The following is a 22142-nucleotide window of genomic DNA, read 5'->3' as shown; positions in this document are numbered from 1 at the left end:
GTGGATTATTCCTATTGCCCTACATGCGGGAAATTTGTTCAAGAGCAAAACTCTAAGGTTTCTATAAAAGTATTAGTGCTTAATTTTTTGGGTTGGTTGGTTATTATGTTGTGTGTTATTTTCTTACTGGTCTACCTGAGGTGAGAGTAAGAAGCTTTTGGAATCATCTTATTCTTAGCTACTGGTCGGAAAATTGCTCTAATTAAAAATCCTTAATAAAAAGTGATGTGATAATTTGAGATGATCAAGTAAAAAATATTTTTTTGACGATAAGAAAATTTGTAAAGAATAAGGCTACTTATAATACGGTATTTTCCAAAAGGTGGAGTATGGCAGATGAAATGAGACTGGATTTAGTTATGCAAGAGAGCTTTGAGTTCATTTTCAAACCGAACGATCCAAGGGCGGAAGATGTTATTTTGTGGTTTTTTACATTCTGGGTCTTCTTTAAGAATTTCAAAAGCGTCGGCTCTGGCATCCTCCAGTATTTTTGTGTCTGTAATGATATTGGCTAACTTTAACCCAGAACGACCAGATTGGTTTTTTCCAACTAAGTTTCCCATACCTCTGAGTTCCATATCTTTTTCGGCAAGGAGAAAACCGTCGTGGTGTTCTTGGATAATTTTCATCCTTTCTGTTGCTTCGTATGTGAGAGATGTTTTGGGGTTACTGACAACAAAACAAGTGGACTGGAGTGAATTTCTACCAATTCTTCCTCTTAACTGATGGAGGGTAGAAAGCCCAAAACGAGGAGCATTTTCAATAATCATGCAAGTGGCATTGGGTACATCTACCCCTACTTCAATAATCATGGTGGAAACTAAAATATTCGACTGTCCTGAGGTGAACGATTTGAGGGCTATGGTTTTTTCTTCTTCTGTCATTTGTCCATGGAGCAATGCCAGTTTATACTTTTGAAATACTTTTTGTTGCAGAAAATGAAACCCTTCTTTAACAGACTTTAAATCCATTCTTTCGGATTCCTGAACTAAAGGGTAAACAATGTAACCTTGGTGTTTTTTTTCGATCTCTTTTTTCATAAAACTATAAGCTTGATCTATTTCTTCTTCAGATATCCAATGTGTGATAATAGGGAGTCTTCCAGCTGGTTTATCGGTAATTACAGAAATATCCATATCTCCAAAGCTAATATATCCTAATGTTCTGGGTATGGGAGTGGCACTCATTGTCAAAACGTCTGGTGATATTCCCTTTTGAACAAGTTCCATTCTTTGTTCTACTCCAAATTTATGCTGTTCATCAATAACAACTAAGCCTAAATTAAAAAAATGAACTTGAGAAGAAAAAACGGCATGTGTTCCTACTAAAAGTTGAGTATCTCCGTTTTTTAATGCTTCTAAAATATCCTTTCGTTCTTTTTGTTTGGTGGATCCTGTGAGCAAATCTATTTTGACTTCTAGGAGCGAAATAAACTTGGTAAAGGTTTTGAAATGTTGCTTGGCCAATACTTCTGTTGGAGCCAAAAAAACCCCTTGAAAACCATTTTCAATAACTTTAAGTAAAGATAAGAATGCCACCAGGGTTTTGCCTGAACCTACATCTCCCATAATAAGCCTGTGCATACTGCGGTCTGAAAGAAGATCCTGTTCAATATCTTTGAGGGCCTTGATTTGACCATCTGTGAGCGTAAATGGCAAAGCTTGTTGGATTTTTTTTGTTTGATGAAATGGGGGGTGATAAACTTGATGTTTTTTAGTTTTAAAGTGGTGCTGTTTCAATGCAAATTGGAATTGTAAACGGAATAGTTCTATATATTTTAGCCTTTTTTTAGCTTCGGATAAAAGTAGAAAGTTTTCTGGAAAATGCATTTGAAATAAGGCTTGGTAACGATTCAAAAATCGATATTTTTCCAAGATTTGTTTGGGAAGATTTTCTTTTAAGTGTGGTTGACTTATTTGTAGAGCCTGTTTAATAATGCTACGCAGCAACTTTTGGCTTATTCCTGGTGTAAGACCATAAAAAGGAACAATTTGTGTATACTCTTGAGTTTTTTCCTCTGCATGTTCTGAATCTTCGATCGTGCCTTCTATTATAAAGTTAGAAGATTCAATTTTTCCAAAATGATATTTAAAAACCCCACTGATCAAATAAAGTTTATTAGGATCAGGTTTTAAAAGTTGTCCTTTGTGTCCGAATGATAAAAGTTGAGCTGAAGCGACGGAATCCTGTACAATCATTTTGTAGAGAGGAATTTTATTTCGTGTGGGGATACGATGAGCAGAAATAATTTTTACACGAACCAACAATCGTTGTTCAGGATTTTCTAAGGCTTGGTCTAGAGTATTGAGCTGAGAATAGTCTTGATAAGACTTTGGGAAATAGGTCAGCAGATCGGCAATGGTAAAAATACCCAGTTTTTTAAGAGATTCTAAGCGTTTTTGACTGATGCCTTTCAGATTGTTAAGAGAGGGGATGTTCATATTTTTTCTATTTTTTTGTTTTTCTGTGTAAAAATTAATATTTTTTGATTGGAGAAAAAAATGAAGCCAGTAATTCTTACAATGATTTTATGTTGGAGTTTTTCTTTTAAACCCGTTTTTGTCTTCTCTCAAGAAGAGTCAACCACGTTGACAAAAGAGGAGTTGGCAGCTAATGCGGAAAAATTATCGAGTGATGTACGAGGCTTGATAGATCAAAATCAATATAAAAATGCTTTTTTTAAACTTTATAATGACATGAAATCCAACAAAGTGGTGAACACTTGGAATTTATATGTTATTCTTGCCGAGACAGCTAGAATTTCTGGAAATATGGGAACAGTTATTCGTATGATACCAAATCAAGGACGACTGAAGGTTTTTCGTAAATCTTTGGATATTTGGGTGGCAGGGGACGCTGTTAGAGCAGCTAAATTGTTGGCAACAATCTCAGAAGCAGATCCGTCTTTGCAATACCTTGTAGGGAAGCTTTATTTAAGTGCGGGTCAGTTGTATCAAGGAGCTGGATATCTCTCTTTGGGTGCGGATATGTCTATTTTCCCTTATGGGGCGTATTATGCGGGGTTAGGACAAAATGCCGTCGGAAATTTTTCAAAAGCTTATCGCTTTTTGTCTCAAGCTAAAAATATGCTATTGGAGTCGGAATCAGAAATTTTATTAGATGTTCAAATACAGATGTCCATAGCAGAATTTGGGGAAGAAAACTACAGCCACGCTTATGAGTTAATTATGCCTGTTTATGAAAAAAGACCCATAGAAGTTTTAAAACTTATGGATCCAGGTCTGATTTTGACAGGGATGAAAAAGAATACCGAAGCGAAAAATTTTTGGGAAAAAGCCCTTAAACAAAAACTTCCGTATGCCGTTTCTACACAAATTAAAAAAAACTTGAACTATAATAAAAGACTGGTAGATAGTAATTATCCACCAGCTTGGATGAGACGGTAATCTATTGAATAGATGCCGCCTGTATAATGGTCTGTAAAGATTCCGCTTTCAAACTAGCTCCACCAATTAAAGCACCATCTACATCTTCCAAAGATAATATATTATAGGCATTATCTACATTAACAGATCCTCCATAAATAATACAAATTTCTTCTGCGGGGAGGTTATAATTCGCGATCTCTTTTCTTATGATAGAGTGGATTTCTTGGATTTGTTCCACAGTAGCGGTTTTTCCAGTACCAATTGCCCAGATCGGTTCATAGGCAATAACCAGTTCAGAAGGGTGTTTGAGACGAATTCCGTCCAATGCTATTTTCAGTTGATTTTTTATGAAATCGACGTATTGTTGGTTTTCCCTTAAAGTGAGAGATTCCCCAACACATAAAACACTTTTGATGTGATATTGTAAGTTACTTTGAATTTTTGAATGTACATCTTGATCGCTTTCAAAAAAATATTCTCTTCTTTCACTATGTCCCACTAAAGCGTAAGGGATCTTGTCCATGCTGACAAGTTCGGGATTACTCTCACCTGTATAAGCTCCTTTAGGGTAAAATGTTAGGTTTTGGGCACCAAAAAGATGTTCCTGTCCATAGTTTTCTTGTAGATAGCCCAAGGTGTATTGAGTGGGGAAAAAAACTAAAGTAGTTTTTTCCATAAATGTTTTGTGTTCCCAATTTTGAAAAAATTGCTGAGCATCTTTAATAGACATATTCATTTTCCAATTAGCACCAAAAAAATAATTACGCATAGAACCTCCATAATTTTATTAAATTTAACTCTTGAATCTTAAAAAAACTAGTGAGAACCAAATGAATACGAACGAATACCTGATGAAATTTATGTTTCATATCCATCCAGAGGATGAAGAAATTATTTTAGCTGCCTTACAGGAAGAACTTTCTGTTCAGGCAAATACTTATCAAGAACCTGATTGGATAGATTTACAGGTAGAATTTTATACTTCTGTTGCGCAGCAAGAAGATGTTAGGCTACAACTAGAAGGATTACTGTCAGATTTGATGAAAATGGAAATTATCCATATTATGCCTTATACAATAACAACGGAAAAACTAAGAGAAGAAGATTGGATGAACCATTGGAAAAAATATTTTTCTCCTATTTTAGTAGGGCAGAAACTCCAAATTACTCCATTTTGGTATCCTATCCATCCAGATCGTATCAACTTGATGTTGGAGCCTAAGATGGGTTTTGGTACGGGTCAACACCCTACTACTTTTTTGTGCTTGGAAGCTCTAGAAAAAGAAAATTTAAAAGAAAAGAAAATTTTAGATTTGGGTGCTGGTTCTGGTATTTTAGGGGTGAGTGCCGTTCTTTTGGGTGCTGAAAAATCTCTTTTGATAGAAATAGATCCACTTTCTGTGGAGGCTTGTGAAGATACAATCAGGAGAAATTGTGTACAAGAGAAGGTACAGGTGATTTTAGCGGATGTATTTCAGTTATTGCCAGAAATACAAAAACCTTATGATATGGCTTTTATCAATATTATTGCCGAAGTGATTGTGGATATTTTAGCTCTTTCTTGGTTGAAAGATATTCCTATTTTATATTTATCTGGGATTCTTGAAAATAAAAAAAATAAAGTGATAGAGGCACTTCAGCTGAATCAATGGGATCTAATAGAAGAAAAACAACAAGGAGACTGGGTTTTACTAAAGGTAAAATCTACTAGTAGCCACAATAACTAGGTATGTCGGTTGCGTTAGAGGCATTAATAGCGATAAAATTACCCATTTGACTTTCTACAATATTAGGTAGAGAAACTGCAGTTACAGTCAAACCATATTGTCCAGGAGAGAGATAGGTCTCTTGTGGAGTTTTTTCTATAGTGAGAATGACCTCGGTCGGTTTTTGGTTATAACCTGCAATATTGGCACTTCCTGCCGGTACAGTAGGGAGGGTTGTTCTATTTTTTACTATGAATGTATTTTCATTATAGGTATTAAAAGCTCTTGTACTACTATCACTATTACTGATATGTCCTTCCACGGCTGTTCTTAAATTTTGTTCTAGTTCAGATAAACTAGCAAATGCGTCTAAGTAGTAAATATTGTACCCTGAAAAACTGGATTCAGTGTTGTAAACCATGACTTTAATTTTAACTTCTACTCCTGTGCTGGTGAGCTTACACTGCGGGTAAGGTGTTGTACCCAGCCCTTTATCATCTAAAATGACTGGGGCTAAAAGGGTTTCAAAGGAGGAGGCGTCTGGGATTCCGCATCTGACTAATAAAAAACTCAATAACAATATTTTTTTCATTTTTCTATCCTCTACGGTGTCAGTTCAAGAATGTTACTTGCCTGGGATTCTGCTGTGTTAATATAATCTACAGTAGTCACAACAAAAGTTCCAGGAGGTAAGCAAGTCAGTGGTGGTATTATGACGGATGTTTGTCTATCAAAAATGGTGTCTAGGTTTTTAATGTTATACAAAGTGTTACTATAGGAGGTTGGGTAAACTGTATAAATACTGGGGAACTCCTGCCCTCGATCTACTCCACTGGGGTCTTTAGAGCTACAGGTATCATTTGCAATGAAGGGGATAATATTGGTAGGATTAGGAACAATGATATCGTTCACGATATGTTGTTTGACCAGACCCTGAAAAAAATTGTAATCCGTACTGGATCCCGCATCATGGTAAAAAACAAATCCGTTAATAGCTTTTTGATTAGCGTGAACACTGAAACGTATCCAAGGGTTAGCCGCTAGAGAACAAGAATTGGTCCAAAAGGCTTTAAATTCGGCATCGGTACCGCTGTTTGGGTCATAATTTGTACTACACTGAAAAAGTAATGGAGTGTTAAGTATGTATGCTGCTGGAGGGAGTTCACAGGAGAATAAAGAGAGGAGAGGAAATAGAAAAAATAACCATCTTTTACTATTTTTGAACAACATAATCGAGAATCTTTGAGATGGTTTGTTTCAGATTTTTTCTCTCAGAGATCATATCCACATAACCATACTCTTGCAAAAATTCGGCAGTTTGAAAACCCGGTGGTAACTTCTGTTTTGTTGTTTGCTCAATAACTCTAGCTCCAGCAAACCCTATCAAAGCCTTCGGTTCGGCAATAGTAATATCGCCTAGCATAGCAAAACTGGCAGTCACACCCCCATAAGTGGGATCCGTTAAAACAACAATGTAGGGGATATTTTTGGATTTTAACCGTGCTACTACAGCTGAGGTTTTTGCCATCTGCATAAGAGAAGTTAATCCCTCTTGCATTCTAGCACCACCAGAAGCACATACGGCAATAAAAGGAGTGTTAAAACGAAGGGCATCCAAACCTGTTTGGGCTATTTTTTCACCCACCACAGAACCCATACTCCCACCTAAAAATTGAAAGTCCATGACGGCTAAATTAACAACTCTATTATTAATTTTGCCAACGCCGGTAACTACGGCATCTGAGAGTCCTGTCTTATTTTGAGCGTCTTTGAGTTTAACAGCATAAGATGTTCCAGAGTATTGAAAATCCAAAAAATCCTTTGGGAAAAGGTTTTTATTTGTTTCTTTAAAACTAAGAGGGTCCAGTAAAACTTGAATTCTTTGTAGAGCGGTCAAGGGGTAATGATATCCACACAGAGGGCATACCCTCAGGTTTTCTTCCCACTCTTTATTATAAATAACGCCTTCACACTGTACACATTTTTGCCAAAGTCCTTGTTTATCTTGTGTTTTCATGGAAGGAATTTTTTCTTCTACTTTTTTTCTACCAAATAACATAACTACCCATGTGAGTTTGTTTTACGTGCTTGGACGGAGTCGAACCGCCGACCGCTTGGACCGCAACCAAGTACTCTATCCAGCTGAGCTACAAGCACAAAACTTAAATATACTCTCAAAAGATAGTCAGGATTTTAAGAAAAAAAAACCTTTTTATTGAAAAGATTCTGTATTAATTTTATTGTGTACAGATTGTGGAGAAATTTTATGCTAAGTGTAGAGAGTTTGAAAAAAAAATACGAAAATGGAATGTCTGTTAAAGAACAACTGGATCAGGTTTATCAAAATATAGAAAAAGATAATACGCGTGAAGATAAGATTAATGCTTATAATACTCTAACTAAAAATTTAGCCTATAAACAAGTTCAAGAAGGTAAAAAAGGTCCTCTTGCAGGTGTTTTAGTTGCAGTTAAGGATAATATTCACGTTTTGGGCGAAAAAACAACGTGTAGTTCAAAAATATTACAAAATTATGAGGCAATTTATGATGCTACTGTGGTTACTCATCTTAAAAATGCTGGAGCTATTATTGTCGGGAAATCCAATTTAGATGAATTTGCTATGGGAGCAACCAATACTATGTCTTATTTTGGAGATGTCCGTAATCCTCATGACAGAAATCATGTTGCGGGTGGTTCTTCTGGAGGATCTGCGGCGGCTGTGGCTGCTGGTTTTGCCTCTTTAGCTTTGGGGAGCGACACGGGAGGCTCGGTTCGTGTTCCTAGTTCTTATTGTGGGGTCGTGGGGCTAAAGCCTACATATGGGGCTATTTCTCGGTATGGAGTTATGGCTATGTCTTCCATACTGGATCAAGTGGGAACTATGGCGTCTAATGTACAAGATTGTGCTTTACTTTATTCTGTTTTAGCCCAGTTTGATGAGAATGACCCTAATAGTGTAAAAATGCCCACTCTAGATTTGAATAAGATAGAAAATTCTTCAAATAAAAAAAAGATTGGAGTGGTGAAAGAATTTTCAAGTGATGTTGTGGATCCACAAGTGAAAAAGAGATTTGAAGAAGTACAAAACCAGCTCACAAATATGGGACATGAGGTTGTGGAAATTTCTTTACCCCATGTGCAACACTCCATTGAAACTTATTTTATCATTTCCCGTGTTCAAGGTTTTTCTGCACTCTCTATGATTGATGGAATCCGTTACGGAGAGAGGAAAAAAGCTGCTCATTTAATAGAGACTTATGAAGAGTCCCGTGGGGATGGATTTCATCCAGAAGTTATCAAAAGGATTATGGTTGGAAATTATCTTCTTGCCTATACAGACTACTACCCCAAAGCGAGAAAAATGCAAACATTACTTTTTAATGAAATGCAGACAGTGTTTCAAGCAGTAGATCTTATTATTTCACCATCTTGTCCCTATACGGCTCCCAGTTTTCAAAATAAAAATTTTTCAGGGGTAGAAGGCTTTTTAGTAGATATGATCACCTCTTTGAGTAATTTGACTGGAACACCAGCTATTTCTATTCCAGTGGGTAAAAGTGATGTGGGACTTCCCATTGGTCTTCAGATTATGGGAAATCTCCAACAAGAACAAGAAATTTTTGAATTGGCTATGCATGTTCAAAATTTAGGATTTTAATATGAATTTAGACGAACAGATAGAATTTTTAACTCGTGGTTGTGTGGATGTGACTCCAAGGGAAACACTGATACAGAAACTCAAAAAATCCAATGAATCAAGAAAACCATTGAGGATTAAACTCGGGGTCGACCCGACTGGCACGGAAATTCATATTGGGCATACGGTTGTTTTACGACGACTTCAGGCGTTTCAACAGTTGGGACATCATATTATTCTTTTAATAGGCGATTATACGGGAATGGTGGGGGATCCTTCGGGTCGTTCTGCAACTAGAAAAATGTTGACTCAAGAGGAACTTTTGGAAAATGCAAAAGATTATCAGTCTCAAGTCTTTAAAATTTTGGATCCCGTTAAAACAGAAATTCGTTATAATTCAGAATGGCTCAAACAATTAACATTTGCCCAACTGATGCAGATGACCTCTCAGGTTACGGTGGCACAAATGCTAGAAAGAGAGGATTTTAACCAACGGTACAAGGAAAATTCTCCTATTTCTATGGTGGAGTTTTTGTATCCATTAATGCAAGGTTATGATTCTGTGGCTTTAAATGCAGATGTGGAGTTCGGGGGGCAGGATCAAATTTTTAACTTATTAATGGGGAGACATCTTCAAAAATATTATGGTCAAGAGCCGCAAGTGGTTATGACTGTACCTTTGTTGGAAGGAACAGATGGAATTAGGAAGATGAGTAAGTCTTATCATAATATTATTGGGGTGAGTGAGACTCCTCAAGAAATTTTTGGAAAAACAATGTCTATTCCAGATCATCTCATTTTGCGTTATTTTGAGCTAACTACCTTGCTGAGCAATGAAGAATTGAAGCAAATCCAAAAAAATTTAAAGCAGGGGCAAAACCCAAGAGATGCTAAGATACGGTTAGCTATGACTTTAGTGGAGCTTTTTTATGATAGTGTAAAAGCACAGGAGGCTAAGGAAGAGTTTTTATCCGTTTTTAGTAAGAAAGAAGAAATCCCTCAAGATACACCAGAACAAAAAATAACAAATGATACTCCATTAGTTGATTTTTTATTGGAGATGGGGTTAGTAGATTCTAAATCAGAGGCGAGGAGACTTTCTGGGCAAGGAGCAGTGAGTTTGAATGGTGAAAAATTAAACGCGGACTTTGTTTTAACTTCTTCTTTACAGGGAGTTTTGAAAGTTGGAAAAAGACGATTTCTCAGGTTAATCTAGTATGAATTTTTGGATAAAATACTTGTTTTTCATACTTTTTGTTGTTAATTTTAACAAGCCTGTTGTGGTAAATTAAGAATTAGGAGACTAGTATGTCTACTTTTGACAAAGTTCAAAAAATCATTTCAGAGAATCTCAGTGTAGAGGAATCTCAAATAACAATGGATACATCTATTTTAGGAGATCTTGGTGCCGATTCTTTAGATGTAATGGAAACTTTTATGTCTATAGAAAATGATTTTGATATTAAATTTTCAGAAAATGAAGTCAAAGAAATCCAAAATATTGGGGATCTTGTTCGCTTGATTGATGCTAAACTGGGCGAAAAATAATTTGTGTATTCCTCACTCTCTCTTTCTGAGGGAGTGATTTAAAAATCATAACTCATAAAATTCATCATAAATCTCCATCCGTAGGTCTGTTCTCTATAATGGGTTGGTCTATTGAAAAACACCACTCGAGGATCTTTATAGTAGTTATATTGGATGAACTGGGTATCTTTACGAGTGATCATCAGTGCCATGAGTATAGTAGAAAACAGAGAATAAATAAAATTGGTACTGGATAATTTTCCAGACTGGCTCATATCATTGAATTGACTGGCAAATATCACATCAAAAATAATTAACTGATATACCCATAGATAGGCTAATGAAGAGAAAAAAGTGATTTCCCCACGTCTTACCAAATCTTCTTTATCTGCTAGAATACCCAAATGCTGGTTGAGAAAATCTTTGTCTTGTAATGGATCTTTCTCTATAATGGGAATTTTATAAGCTTTGGTCTCTTTTTGAAGGTTGTTGGTTGTTTTTATTGCAAAAAGAGGTGATGAGGTGAGCATGATACAACATAGTACTAGTGCTAGGTACTTCATAATAAAAAACCTCCTTTTACTTTTAAAAACTCTTCTAAATCGTTTTTATTCCAGTCAATCTGTATACATTTTGTAGATGAAAATAAACCTTGAATAATAGTAATATTTTTTCTGGGAGAATTGAAAAATTCGGATAACTGTTTTATAATATCTTTATTGGCAAGTCCATCTTGGGCAGGTTTTTGAGTTTTTATTTTGAGTACCGCTGGGGAAATACTTAGTATTTCAATACCAGAGGTTTTTACATTGGGTTTTACTTTTACTTGTATTTTCATCATAAATAAGTTGACTTTTTAATCTTTTATAGATAAATTTAATGGTATACGCTACGGAAAGCAATAAAAATAATTAAGCGGGTGTAGTTCAATGGTAGAACATCAGCCTTCCAAGCTGATTACGTCGGTTCGATTCCGATCACCCGCTCCAATTTTTTTCTTGACTTTTGGTTTTGTAATAGTTATTTTTTATATGTTGTTCCCTGATAGCTCAGTCGGTAGAGCAAGCGACTGTTAATCGCTGGGTCGTAGGTTCGAGTCCTACTCGGGGAGCTTTTCTTTTAAAAATTCTGTTTATTTTTTAGTATACAAAGGTTCTTTTACAAGGTTTCAAAAATCTTTTCTAGAATGGAGATCATTTCTTTATTGTCTTGTGTTCGGGCTATTTCGAGAACGGTACTTCCATTACTATCTCTTTGTTTAGGGTCTGCACCATGATCCAGAAGGATCTGTAATATTTTCAAATTGTCCAACTTGGCAGCCTTAATCAGTACAGTATCTCCCTGTGCATTTACAAGATTCGGGTTAGCTCCATAAGAAAGAAGTAGATAGGTAAGATCTTGGTTCCCCTTTTTTACGGCTTCCATTAGTGCAGAATCGTCATTATCATCTACAATATCCACTCTAGCACCGTAATCTAAAAGAGATTTAGTTGTTTTTATTTTATTCCATCTAACCGCATGCATGAGGGCTGTCATTCCTTCCTTATCCTGGAGATCTACATCAGCTTGGGCTTCTAAAAGAACTTTGACAATTTCTAAATAGCCCAATTCGCTAGCCCAAATGAGGGGGGTGTAGTCATTTGCATCTTGAGTATTGACATCTGCTTTGTTATCCAGTAAAAGCCGAACAATATTGAGATGACGGTATTTTACTGCCCATGTTAGTGGAGTATAATCTGCACTGTCGGTTTTGTCGAGAAGTCCTTCTTTTTTGGCAAGGAGTGCTTTCATAATTTCTGTGTCTCCACGTTTTGCAGTTTCCATATAGGCATTCCAACCTGAATCGTTTTTTTTGGTTGGGTTAGCTCCATATTCTAACAGTAGACGGACTATTTCTAAGTAACCTTGGTGAGCTGCAATAATAAGAGGGGTATTTCCATCTTTGTCCGAAATATTGATATCTGCATTGTGATCCAACAACTGTTGGACAATATTGGAGTCATTTTTTTCTGTTGCTATAGTTAGTGCAGAAGACCCTTTGTCATTTTTTTGATCAGTTCTAGCACCAGCATCTAATAATAATTTTAACATAGAGGGTCTTTGATATTCGGCAGCATATATAAGGAGGGTATTTCCGAGATTATCTTGAGAGTCTATACGGGGCTTTTGGGCTAAAATCGTTTCAAACAATTTTGTGTTATTCTGCTGGATAGCCACCCTCATAGGAGTAGAAAAACTGGCAGAAAACAGGTTTGAAGAAAATAAAAAAATCAAAAAGCAGTATATAAATCTCATGGGTCTATCCTATATTACATTGTTGGTTTAAATTCCTCAGCACCGTAAAGTTTGAGTAGTTCTATCATTTTTTGGTTTTTTCCGTCTAAAGCCCAATCTAATGGACTATATCCTTCGTTATTGGTTTCTGTCGGGTCTGCACCTCTGTCCAAAAGGAGCTTAACAATACCAAGTCGCCCCAATTTTACTGCAATAAACAAAGGAGTATTTCCGTTGTTATCTCCCAAATTAGGATCTGCTCCTACTGCTAAAAGTTTTTCTACGGCTTCCAAGTTATTTCTGGCAACAACCTCCATTAAAACGGGTTCTCCATACTTATTTTTAACATTTGGATTGGCTTTTAAATCTTCGTTTTCTTGATTATCTAACAAAGAAGATGCTACAGAATTATGTCCTCTTTCGTAAGCCGTTTTGAGGGGAGTAATATTGTAGAATGAAGCAATGTTGGGGTCTGCATCATACTCTAATAAAAGTTTTGTAACTTCTGTTTGGTTACCTACACTGGCCTGAGCGAGTGCGGTCCATCCTGATTTTTCCTTCAGATTGACTTGAGCTCCGTGCTTGAGTAAAAATTTTACGATGTCATAATGACCACGATACGCTGCCGCCATAAGAGGGGTAAACCCATCAAATGTTTGAATATTGACATCGGCATTATGCCACTCTAAATGATCTACAAAATCAAAGAGTCCATCGTAACTGGCCTGCATTAAAGGAGTCCAACCTTCTCCATTTTTTATATTAGGGTCGGCACCTTTCCTGAGCAAAAGTTTAAGTATATCAAGATTTTTATTATTTACTGCATACATCAGAGCTGTATTTCCATTTCTAGTTTGAACGTTGGGATCTGCATCTTTTTTAAGTAGGTACTCAACAATGTCGTAATATCCATTTTTTACAGCCACAATAATAGGTGTTTTATTGTTGCGATAAAAACTAGGATTCATACCCAACTTAACAAATTGCTCTACTCGTGGTAGATCTCCTTTCTCTGCGGCAATGATTAGAGGAAAAGAATTAGAAACTCCTCTGGCGTACAGCACTGGAGAGAATAAAAGGAGAAAAAATAAAATTTTCAAAATTTTCATAAATGAATCCACCAAGAAATATATTCATCCTTATCACTATAAAATATAGGTATGAAAGACATATATACAAAATTTCAACTGAAATAAAATCCAAGAAAATTGTGATCAACATTTTTGATAGTAAAATCATCTTTTCTAGAATATTGGTCAGCATAGTTTCATTCTCGTAAACTTTTTTACGAGCTTGTGAGAATATGATTAATGTACAGCGGTAATATGTGCCAAATATTTTTTACTTGCTTCTTCTAAAACAGAATCTGTTGTGTGCAAAGCGTCTCCTATATGAAAATGAGGGAGATATTTCATTTTACAGTAGGTAGTGGTTATTTTAATGGAAACAAATAATTCCTCTATGGTTAGTCCTATTCTTCCTGTTTTGGTATAGGAATCGGTAGGTTGTCCACTTGTTAGCCCAAGCATAAATTCTTTACCTTCCAATTTAAACTCACGCCCATAAGCCCAATTATGCACGAGTATATCGTCCAGCCATTTTTTTGCTAGATAAGAAATATTATACCAGAATATAGGAAACTGGAGAACAATTCTATCGTGTTCCAACATGAGTTTTTGATATTCTAGTATATTGTAGTTTTTACTCACATCTACAACGGTAATATTTGCTTGTTCTTGTAAGACATTGAAAAATGCCTTGTTAATTCTAGATACGGCTCCATACAAGGGTTCATTCAAACCTGGATGAGCAATAAAAACGAGTACTTTCATACAAATTCCCTCCAAAAATTCAATAAAAAAACGATCCCAATCAACATCAAAGTTTAATGAGTTGAGTTGATTTTCAATAATGTTTTATTAAACAATAAAGCCAATAGTTATTTGATGAATAAGTTGAAGTTATGGCTGTTAAATTTATTTCTACTAAAAAAATAAAGTATAATTTATAAAAAGAATTCCTTTAAGGAGGGGATATGAAGAATTTACTATATAAACATTTTCTTCTTTTTTATTTGTTGTTGACTGTTGTTGCTTGTTCAACAGCTAATGGAGCAACTCAAGATATTATGCTCCACTTAACCGAACAAGATTGGCAATTAGATGACCATACCAGTACACATATCTACAGTTATAACCAAACTATGCCTGGATATGTGATTAGAGCTAATGTTGGAGAGACATTAAACATTAAAGGAGTTAACCAACTCCCAGTTACCACCAATATCCATTGGCATGGTTTGAGAGTTCCTGTGGATCAAGATGGACCGAGTCGTGTTATTGCTCCTGGAGATTCTTTTGAATACAGCTTTAAACCTAAAAATAGTGGAACATATTGGTATCACTCCCATACTAGACCAGTGCAAACACAGGTAGATATGGGGTTATTTGCTCCACTCATTATTAATGCCCCAGAAGATAAGCTGTATGACAGTGATTCTATAGTTGTTATTGATGACCTGTACTTAGACTCTAAAGGGAAAAGATTAGAGGGTGCAGGGGTAGGGCATCTTGAGAGGTTAGGAAATGTTTTGGCTATTAATGGGAAGATTAAAAAAGCTATTCAGCCATTGGAAATTAAACAAGGCGATGTCAATAAGCTTCGGCTTTTAAATGCTTCTACGGCAGCTTATTATCGTATTTCTTTTCCATTGGAAGTACTAGTGACACATGAAGATGGTGCGGGATTATCTAAACCATTTAAAACGGATCAGTTTTTACTTGGTCCAGCGGAGAGAGTGGATATAGAAATGATAGCCCAAGAAGCTGGAAATTTTAATATAGATGTAGATTTAACAGATCGTATGTATCAAGGAAAATCTTATGGAGTTTCTACAACATATCCCATTGTCGTTGTTGCTCACAATCAAAAAGCTAAGTCTCATATTTTTCGTGGAGTACAAAAAGAAGATGTTTCAGATCTAGTAGATAAAGATCCAGATTATATTCTGACTTTAAAATCCAGAATGAACATGGGTCATATGAATGGTATGGCAAGAATGCACAGTGGAATGCACGGTCATAATATGGCATCTATGATGAAATGGACTATTAATGGTGAAGAATTTCCAAATGTTCCTCCTCTCAACGTAAAGCTAGGTCAGTGGGTCAAAGTGAGATTTGTCAATTCTGATATGCACGCTATGGATCATCCTATGCATTTGCACGGAACACATTTTAGAGTTTTGGATGTGAGTGGAGTTAAACTGCCTGAAATTGGATTAGAAAGAGATGTGATCAATGTACCTAGTCGGGGGTACACAGATATTGCTTTTAAGTTGGATGAACCTGGAGACTGGATGTTACATTGCCATATACTTGACCACGAAGATGGTGGTATGATGATGGTGGTGAGTGCTAGTTAATAGAATACTACACTAGGGGTAAAATCCCCTAGTGGGAATTATAAAGTTTGATCTATTTCTGTATCTAAATCTTCGTCGTTTTCTGCTAGTTCTGAGGAATTGTCCAAAGAGTTATCCGTTTTTTCTGGATGGGGAATATTTTCTTTTGGTTCAATATCATCGAGCAAGGGAGGAGTTTCTTGATCTTCAAATCCTTTATTCTGACCTTTGTAAGTGTCACCCAATATCTGAGAATAAGTTTTTACATTCAGTACTCTTGATTTTCCAGTGGTAGACTGACTATCGTTATTGGGGAGTTCGAAGTTCTTTTCCATATTGGCATCTTCTGTTACACTACTGGAAACACTAGGTTCTTGTGTAGGAGCACCAAAGTCGATAGTGGTACGATCTTCTTTATTTTTGGTAGGTAGTTGAGAGGGAGAGACAGGTATTTTTGATACGATCAATTCTATGTGTACGGCCTTTTCGTAAGGAGAGACGATAATTTTATCAGGAACTAGAGTTAAGTAATAATCTCCAGATTTAAATTGAGGGTAATTTAAAAGAGCTTGATTTAAAATGTCCAACTGATTATTAGGGTTTTCTGGATTCCAAACCTCATTACCTTGTTCATCTTGATTGGCACTCATTCCTAAATCTAAGGCAAACTGAAATTTTTTACCCGAATTTAAAAATGGGGCTAGATTATCCAAGTCTTTATCATGCACTCCTATAATACTATGCTGACTGAACGCAGGAGCTGTTTTGAACCACTGTTTGAGTTCTCTACCCACAATAGGATGATTGAGCAAGTTATCACCCTGTCTTTTTAGTTCGGGCTGAATCAGCCTAAAAATTTCGGACGCCAATAGATAATTAAAATTACTTTGAGCAGAAATATTAGCGATCTCGGATGAAACGCGGTAATTTTGTTGAATTTTACTTTTAAGTGCATCCTTTACGGCAATAATAAAGTCTTTATCTAGGTCATAATAACTAGAAGCATCTCTGGCGACTTCCTGTATAGATTCGTCAGAGGAAGAGAAATCTTCGATTTTTTTAACATTCAATCGTTTCAGTAGATAATCTGAGACATATTCTCTCCCAACGAGGAGAAAGGGATTCTTTAACGCTCTATCTAGACTTTTGTTGAGCGTACCTAAAAGCTTTTTTGTGGCTTGAGGTGTTGCAAAAACAGGCATGACGATATGCAAAAATTGGACGGCAAACTGATCGTTATATTTATCATAAAGCTGGAAAAAATCGATCAGTCCTTTCCCTTGAGTAATATAATAAAAATGGCTTTGTCTTTGTTGAATACGGCTTCTGAAAAGCTCAGAAATAAAAACTTGATGAACCTTGTTGTCTTGATGGACAAGCAATTGATTATAAGATGATACCACAGTTTGTAAGTAAGGAATCACAAGAGGAAAAAGAACATCGTGAACTTTTTTTTCATCTGGATAGGGAGTATAAAGATAGCGGACATCTATATTTTCCGGGTCCGATGTTGTATTTTGTCCCCAACCCCAAGAGCCAAAAAAAATAGTAAAAACAATCCATATAATTTTATTTTTTTTCATGAAGTTTCCTTATTAATTTATAATCCGATTTCTATTCTCGGATGAAAGTGGAAATCAATAATAAGTAATTTAGGTGGATTTGTCTATGGAAGAAACGCCAAAAAAACCAACAAATGTGGGTGTTTTGTATAAGGGGAGAATCCCAAGATTTTTTCTTTTATTGGGGAGTTTGCTAGGTCTTGTATTGATTATAGCGGGTTATTTTGGAAAAGGTCCTTTGCATGTGGATGTTTTTGAGAGCTATGGAAAATTTTTCGTGGCTTTGATCACTTACATCCTTCTAACATTAGTTTCTTTAAGAGCGAACTTTAGATGTCAACAAATTACCTGTCCTTCTGTTTTTTCTGTAATTTTTCTTTTAGCCTATTATAGTTATCCTCCTTTTTTAAAAGTTTTTGGCTTTATTTTACTGGCTATAGCCCTTTATATAATTGTAAAAACTCTGTTTCTTTTTTCTAAGAAAGAAAAAGCTTACAAAAATCAATAGAAAAGTTTGATAACCTAAAAAAATATATTACCTTTGAATTATATTTATCAATTAAACTGGGAGGCCACACCTGTATGGAAGGGAAAAAGTTAAAACTTTCCGCTATCGTGCTCATGGGTATTAACTTACTCATTGGAGCAGGTATCTATTTGACTCCAGCCAAAGCTTATACTCAATTGGGTATGAATTTGTTCTGGTTATTAGCGATTTGTGCTATTTTAGCCATTGTTATGGCGTTAGTTTTTGCAGAAATGGCAGGAATTTTCACCAAGACTGGTGGGGTTTATGTTTATGTTAGCGAAGCCTTTGGTGGTTTTTGGGGATTTAACATTGGATTTATGCGTTTTATTGCAGCCGCAGTTGCTTTAGCTGTACAGATGACAGCTTTACCACAAATGCTTGCAAAGATATGGCCTGTATTTGGAACACCTGCAGCCGCTATTGCTTTGAGCTGTATATTTTTGATTGTTCTTTGTGGAATTAACCTCATTTCTGTTCGTGTTTATGAGATATTTGTTAAGTTTACTAGCTGGTTGGTTTTGATTTCTTTGATTTTGACCATTGTCGTTGGTTTTTTCAACATCAATATGTCTAACTTTGCAACACCTTCATCAGACTTGGTAAAACCACTCACTTCATCTGCTGCTGCTGCTGGATTTCTTTTACTTTTCTACGCCTTTGTTGGTTTTGAAAATATTGGAGTTGCCGCACAAGATATGGAAAACCCAACACGAGATGTACCTAAGGCGATTATTAGTGTTTTATTAATTGTTACTGCTATTTATTTCTTGTTGTTCTTTGTTGTTATTGGATCTTTTGGAGACAGACTGGCATTAGAGCCTACTAATCCAAATGCTGTCAATGCTAACAATGCTGCTGCAACAGTAGGGGCTGTTCTTGGACCAATTGGAGAGAACATTATGCTTTTATTTGCGTTTGTGGCTCTTGGTGGTATTGGACTAGCTATGAGTTTTGCTGGACCAAGAAACTTAGTGCCTATTGGAGCAGACAAATACTTACCAGAAAGTTTAGGAAAAAATAATGCTCGTGGAGTACCTGCATCTGCAATTGTTATGATGGCAATTTTTTCCATTATCTTTATTGTTCTTGCCAATGTTTTATCCAAAGATGCCTTTACTACACTGGTTTATGTTGCTACATTAGCTAGACTTATTCAGTATATGGCTGTATGTTTGGGAGTTTTCAGTATTAGAAAAAAAGGAATGAAAGGAACTTTCCGTTTACCTTTTGCTGGATTCTTTGTAACTATTGCAATGTTGGTATGTATTTTCTTATTCACCCAAGTACCTGTGGGTGGGCTTTATGGTTTGCTAGGACTGATTATCGTGACTCTGTTAGTGTACTATCTTTACGCTAAACCAAGAAGAGATAGATTGTCTAAATCCGCTTAAACTAGGCTTGTTGCTTTTCTCTCCTTTAGGAGAGGGAGGCATTTTTGTCTACAAGTTTTCGTAGTCTGAAGCCCCCAAGATATGGGGAGTCTTTTAAAGGTTGAATTTTTCCACCCCTAAAAAAATTAGAGGTGAAATGTAAAAATGGATTAAAAATCTTCGTCTATAGAAAAGGAAGTAGAATCGTTCCCTGGTCTTGTATACTCTGTAACTCTTTTTTCAAAGAAATTGGTTTTTCCTTCCATAGAAATCAGCTCCATCCAGTCAAATGGGTTGGGAACATTATAAATTTTAGCATATCCTAACTGTATAATCCAGTAGTCGGCAACATATTTTACGTATTGAATCATTTTATCGCTGTCCATACCAATCAGTTTTACTGGGAGAGCTTCTTGGACAAATTCTTCTTCAATATCTACGGCTTGTTTAAACATTGCTTGAACTTCTTGTTCAGAAAGTTTATTTTTCAGTTTTTTATATACTTCTACGGCAAATTCTGTGTGCATTCCTTCATCTCTAGAGATAAGTTCATTGGACTGACACAAGCCTGGCATTAACCCACTTTTTTTGAGCCAAAAGATGGCACAGAAGGAGGCAGAAAAGAAAATTCCTTCAATAATGAGTTGATATAACAATCTGTGTGCAAAGTCAAAATTATCGTTATGAATTATTTCTAATGCAAATTTTCCCTTTTTTCCAATACTTGGATAATGTTCAATGGCATCAAAAATTTCATCTCTCTCTTTTTGAGGATAATCTTTCATATAAACATCAATCATTTGAGAATACATATGTGCGTGGATTGTTTCAATATGAGTTTGAAATGCATAAAAAGCCCGAATTTCGGAAGATCCTACTTCATTATAAAGGCGGAAAGTGACACTTTCGTTAACAATACCATCGGAGGCTGAAAAGAAAGCCAAAACGTGTAAGATAAAGTATCTTTCATCTGGAGTGAGTTTTTCCCAATCTTTAACATCTTGTGCTAAATCTACTTCGGCAACCCTCCAGTCTAGGTCTCGGTGTTCTTCGTACATAGTCCAAAATATTTCCCATTCAGGTGGGATGGGCAAAAAAATCCTACGAGAGGAATAATCTATGTTTAAAATAGGTTCGTCACTTTTTTTCAAAATATCACTCATCATAAACTCCAAAAAATATTTTAGTAAAAGAAAACTAAAATCTTAATTAAAGTGAAGTTTTATTGTTATGTTTAAATCTCAAAAATAATCTAGGAGATGAAGCATTATGAGTTCAACATATTATTTGAGAGATTTTAAATTCAACAGTACAGAAGAAGAATTTTCGAGTATTCTATTAGAAAATGCAGAGGATCACTCTTTACAAGAGTGGAGATTATCAGAAGAGCTGATGGGATTTAGTTTAAAAAATGAAATTTGTATACAAAAAGATCCTTTAGCACAAGTATTGATATATACGGCTAAAAAAAAGGATTCTGGTATCAAGTACACCATTAAAGTTTTCTATAAAGGGAACCAAGAAAACCTACTGGATCGAGAAGAATATAAAAAACAATTACTTTAAAATTTATACTAATTAATATTTGATTTTACCCTGAACTTATAGTTAACTTCAATAGATAAAAAAATAGAGAGGTCTATATGATTGTTGGTATTTTAAAAGAAATCAAATCCAATGAACACAGGGTTTGTATGACACCTGGAGGGGTTCATTCTTTTATTCAAGCAGGTCACAAAGTTGTTGTGGAAAAATCTGCTGGAGTAGGTTCTGGTTTTTCTGATGCTGAGTACGAAGCTCAAGGAGCTATTATTTTATCTACAGCTAAAGAAATTTTTGATGCGGCAGATATGGTAATGCATGTTAAAGAGCCACAACCACAAGAGTACACTATGCTCCGAGAGAACCAAATTCTCTTTACATACCTGCACTTAGCTGCGGATAAGCCACAAGTAGATGGTTTGATCAAGGCAAAATCCGTGAATATTGCTTATGAGACTGTGCGTTTAGCGGATGGGAGTTTTCCATTACTTGCACCTATGTCCGAAGTAGCGGGTCGTATGGCAATCCAAGAAGGAGCCAAATACCTTGAAAAACATTACGGTGGTTTTGGAGTTCTTTTAGGAGGAGTTCCAGGAGTAGAGCCCAGCAAAGTAGTTGTTATTGGTGCTGGGGTTGTTGGAGTGAATGCCGCTAGAATGGCTGCGGGTTTAGGCGCAGATGTTTATTTATTGGCACCTAACCCAGCTAAGTTGCGAGATTTAGAGCTTGTTTTACCTAAAAATATTAGAACTATTGTTGCTAACCCGTTTGCAGTAAAAGAACTTTTGAAAGTGGCGGATGTTGTTGTAGGTGCTGTTTATGTTCCTGGTTCTAAAACTCCTAAGTTGGTTACTAGAGCGGATCTTAAAACCATGAAGCCAGGTGCAGTATTGGTAGATGTGGCGATTGATCAGGGAGGATGTTTTGAGACTTCTAAAGCGACTACACACCAAGACCCTATTTACGAAGTAGATGGAATTATTCACTACTGTGTAGCCAATATGCCAGGTGCTGTTGCTAGAACTTCTACCCAAGCTTTGGTGAATGCTACACTCCCTTATGCACTCAGTATTGCCAATAAAGGTTGGAAACAAGCAGCAAAAGAAAATAAAGCTTTAGCCCAAGGAATCAATATTGTAGATGGTAAAATTTATTATCCAGGTGTTGCTGAAGCATTTGGAATGGAGTTACATTCTGTGGATG

General features: G+C 35.9%; 1 protein-coding gene and 3 non-coding genes across 4 annotated transcripts; 2 read left to right on the top strand and 2 right to left on the bottom strand.

The window, feature by feature from the left end:
- Positions 1–7178: 7178 nt before the first annotated feature.
- On the bottom strand, positions 7179–7252 carry TRNAR-GCG (transfer RNA arginine (anticodon GCG)). The gene has a single exon. It is a non-coding gene; the product is annotated as a tRNA-Arg (tRNA).
- A 3922-nt stretch (positions 7253–11174) lies between these two features.
- Positions 11175–11245, top strand: TRNAG-UCC (transfer RNA glycine (anticodon UCC)). Its single transcript has one exon. It is a non-coding gene; the product is annotated as a tRNA-Gly (tRNA).
- A 52-nt stretch (positions 11246–11297) lies between these two features.
- On the top strand, positions 11298–11370 carry TRNAN-GUU (transfer RNA asparagine (anticodon GUU)). The gene has a single exon. It is a non-coding gene; the product is annotated as a tRNA-Asn (tRNA).
- An 8197-nt stretch (positions 11371–19567) lies between these two features.
- LOC138694251 (ribonucleoside-diphosphate reductase subunit M2-like) lies at positions 19568–20455 on the bottom strand. Its single transcript, XM_069817782.1, has one exon. The coding sequence runs from the start codon at positions 20453–20455 to the stop codon at positions 19568–19570; it is 888 nt and encodes a 295-aa protein (XP_069673883.1).
- Positions 20456–22142: the final 1687 nt, after the last annotated feature.

This window comes from Periplaneta americana, unplaced genomic scaffold (genome assembly GCF_040183065.1).
Source record: "Periplaneta americana isolate PAMFEO1 unplaced genomic scaffold, P.americana_PAMFEO1_priV1 scaffold_85, whole genome shotgun sequence".
In the NCBI taxonomy this organism is placed as follows: Eukaryota; Metazoa; Arthropoda; class Insecta; order Blattodea; family Blattidae; genus Periplaneta; species Periplaneta americana.
Note: the sequence above shows the minus strand (reverse complement) of the source record. Positions and strands in the feature narration are given on the sequence as shown.

Bases quoted from the DNA above. Each gene is read 5' to 3' on its own strand.
- LOC138694251 (XM_069817782.1), bottom strand. From the start codon at position 20,455: ATGTACGAAGAACACCGAGACCTAGACTGGAGGGTTGCCGAAGTAGAT.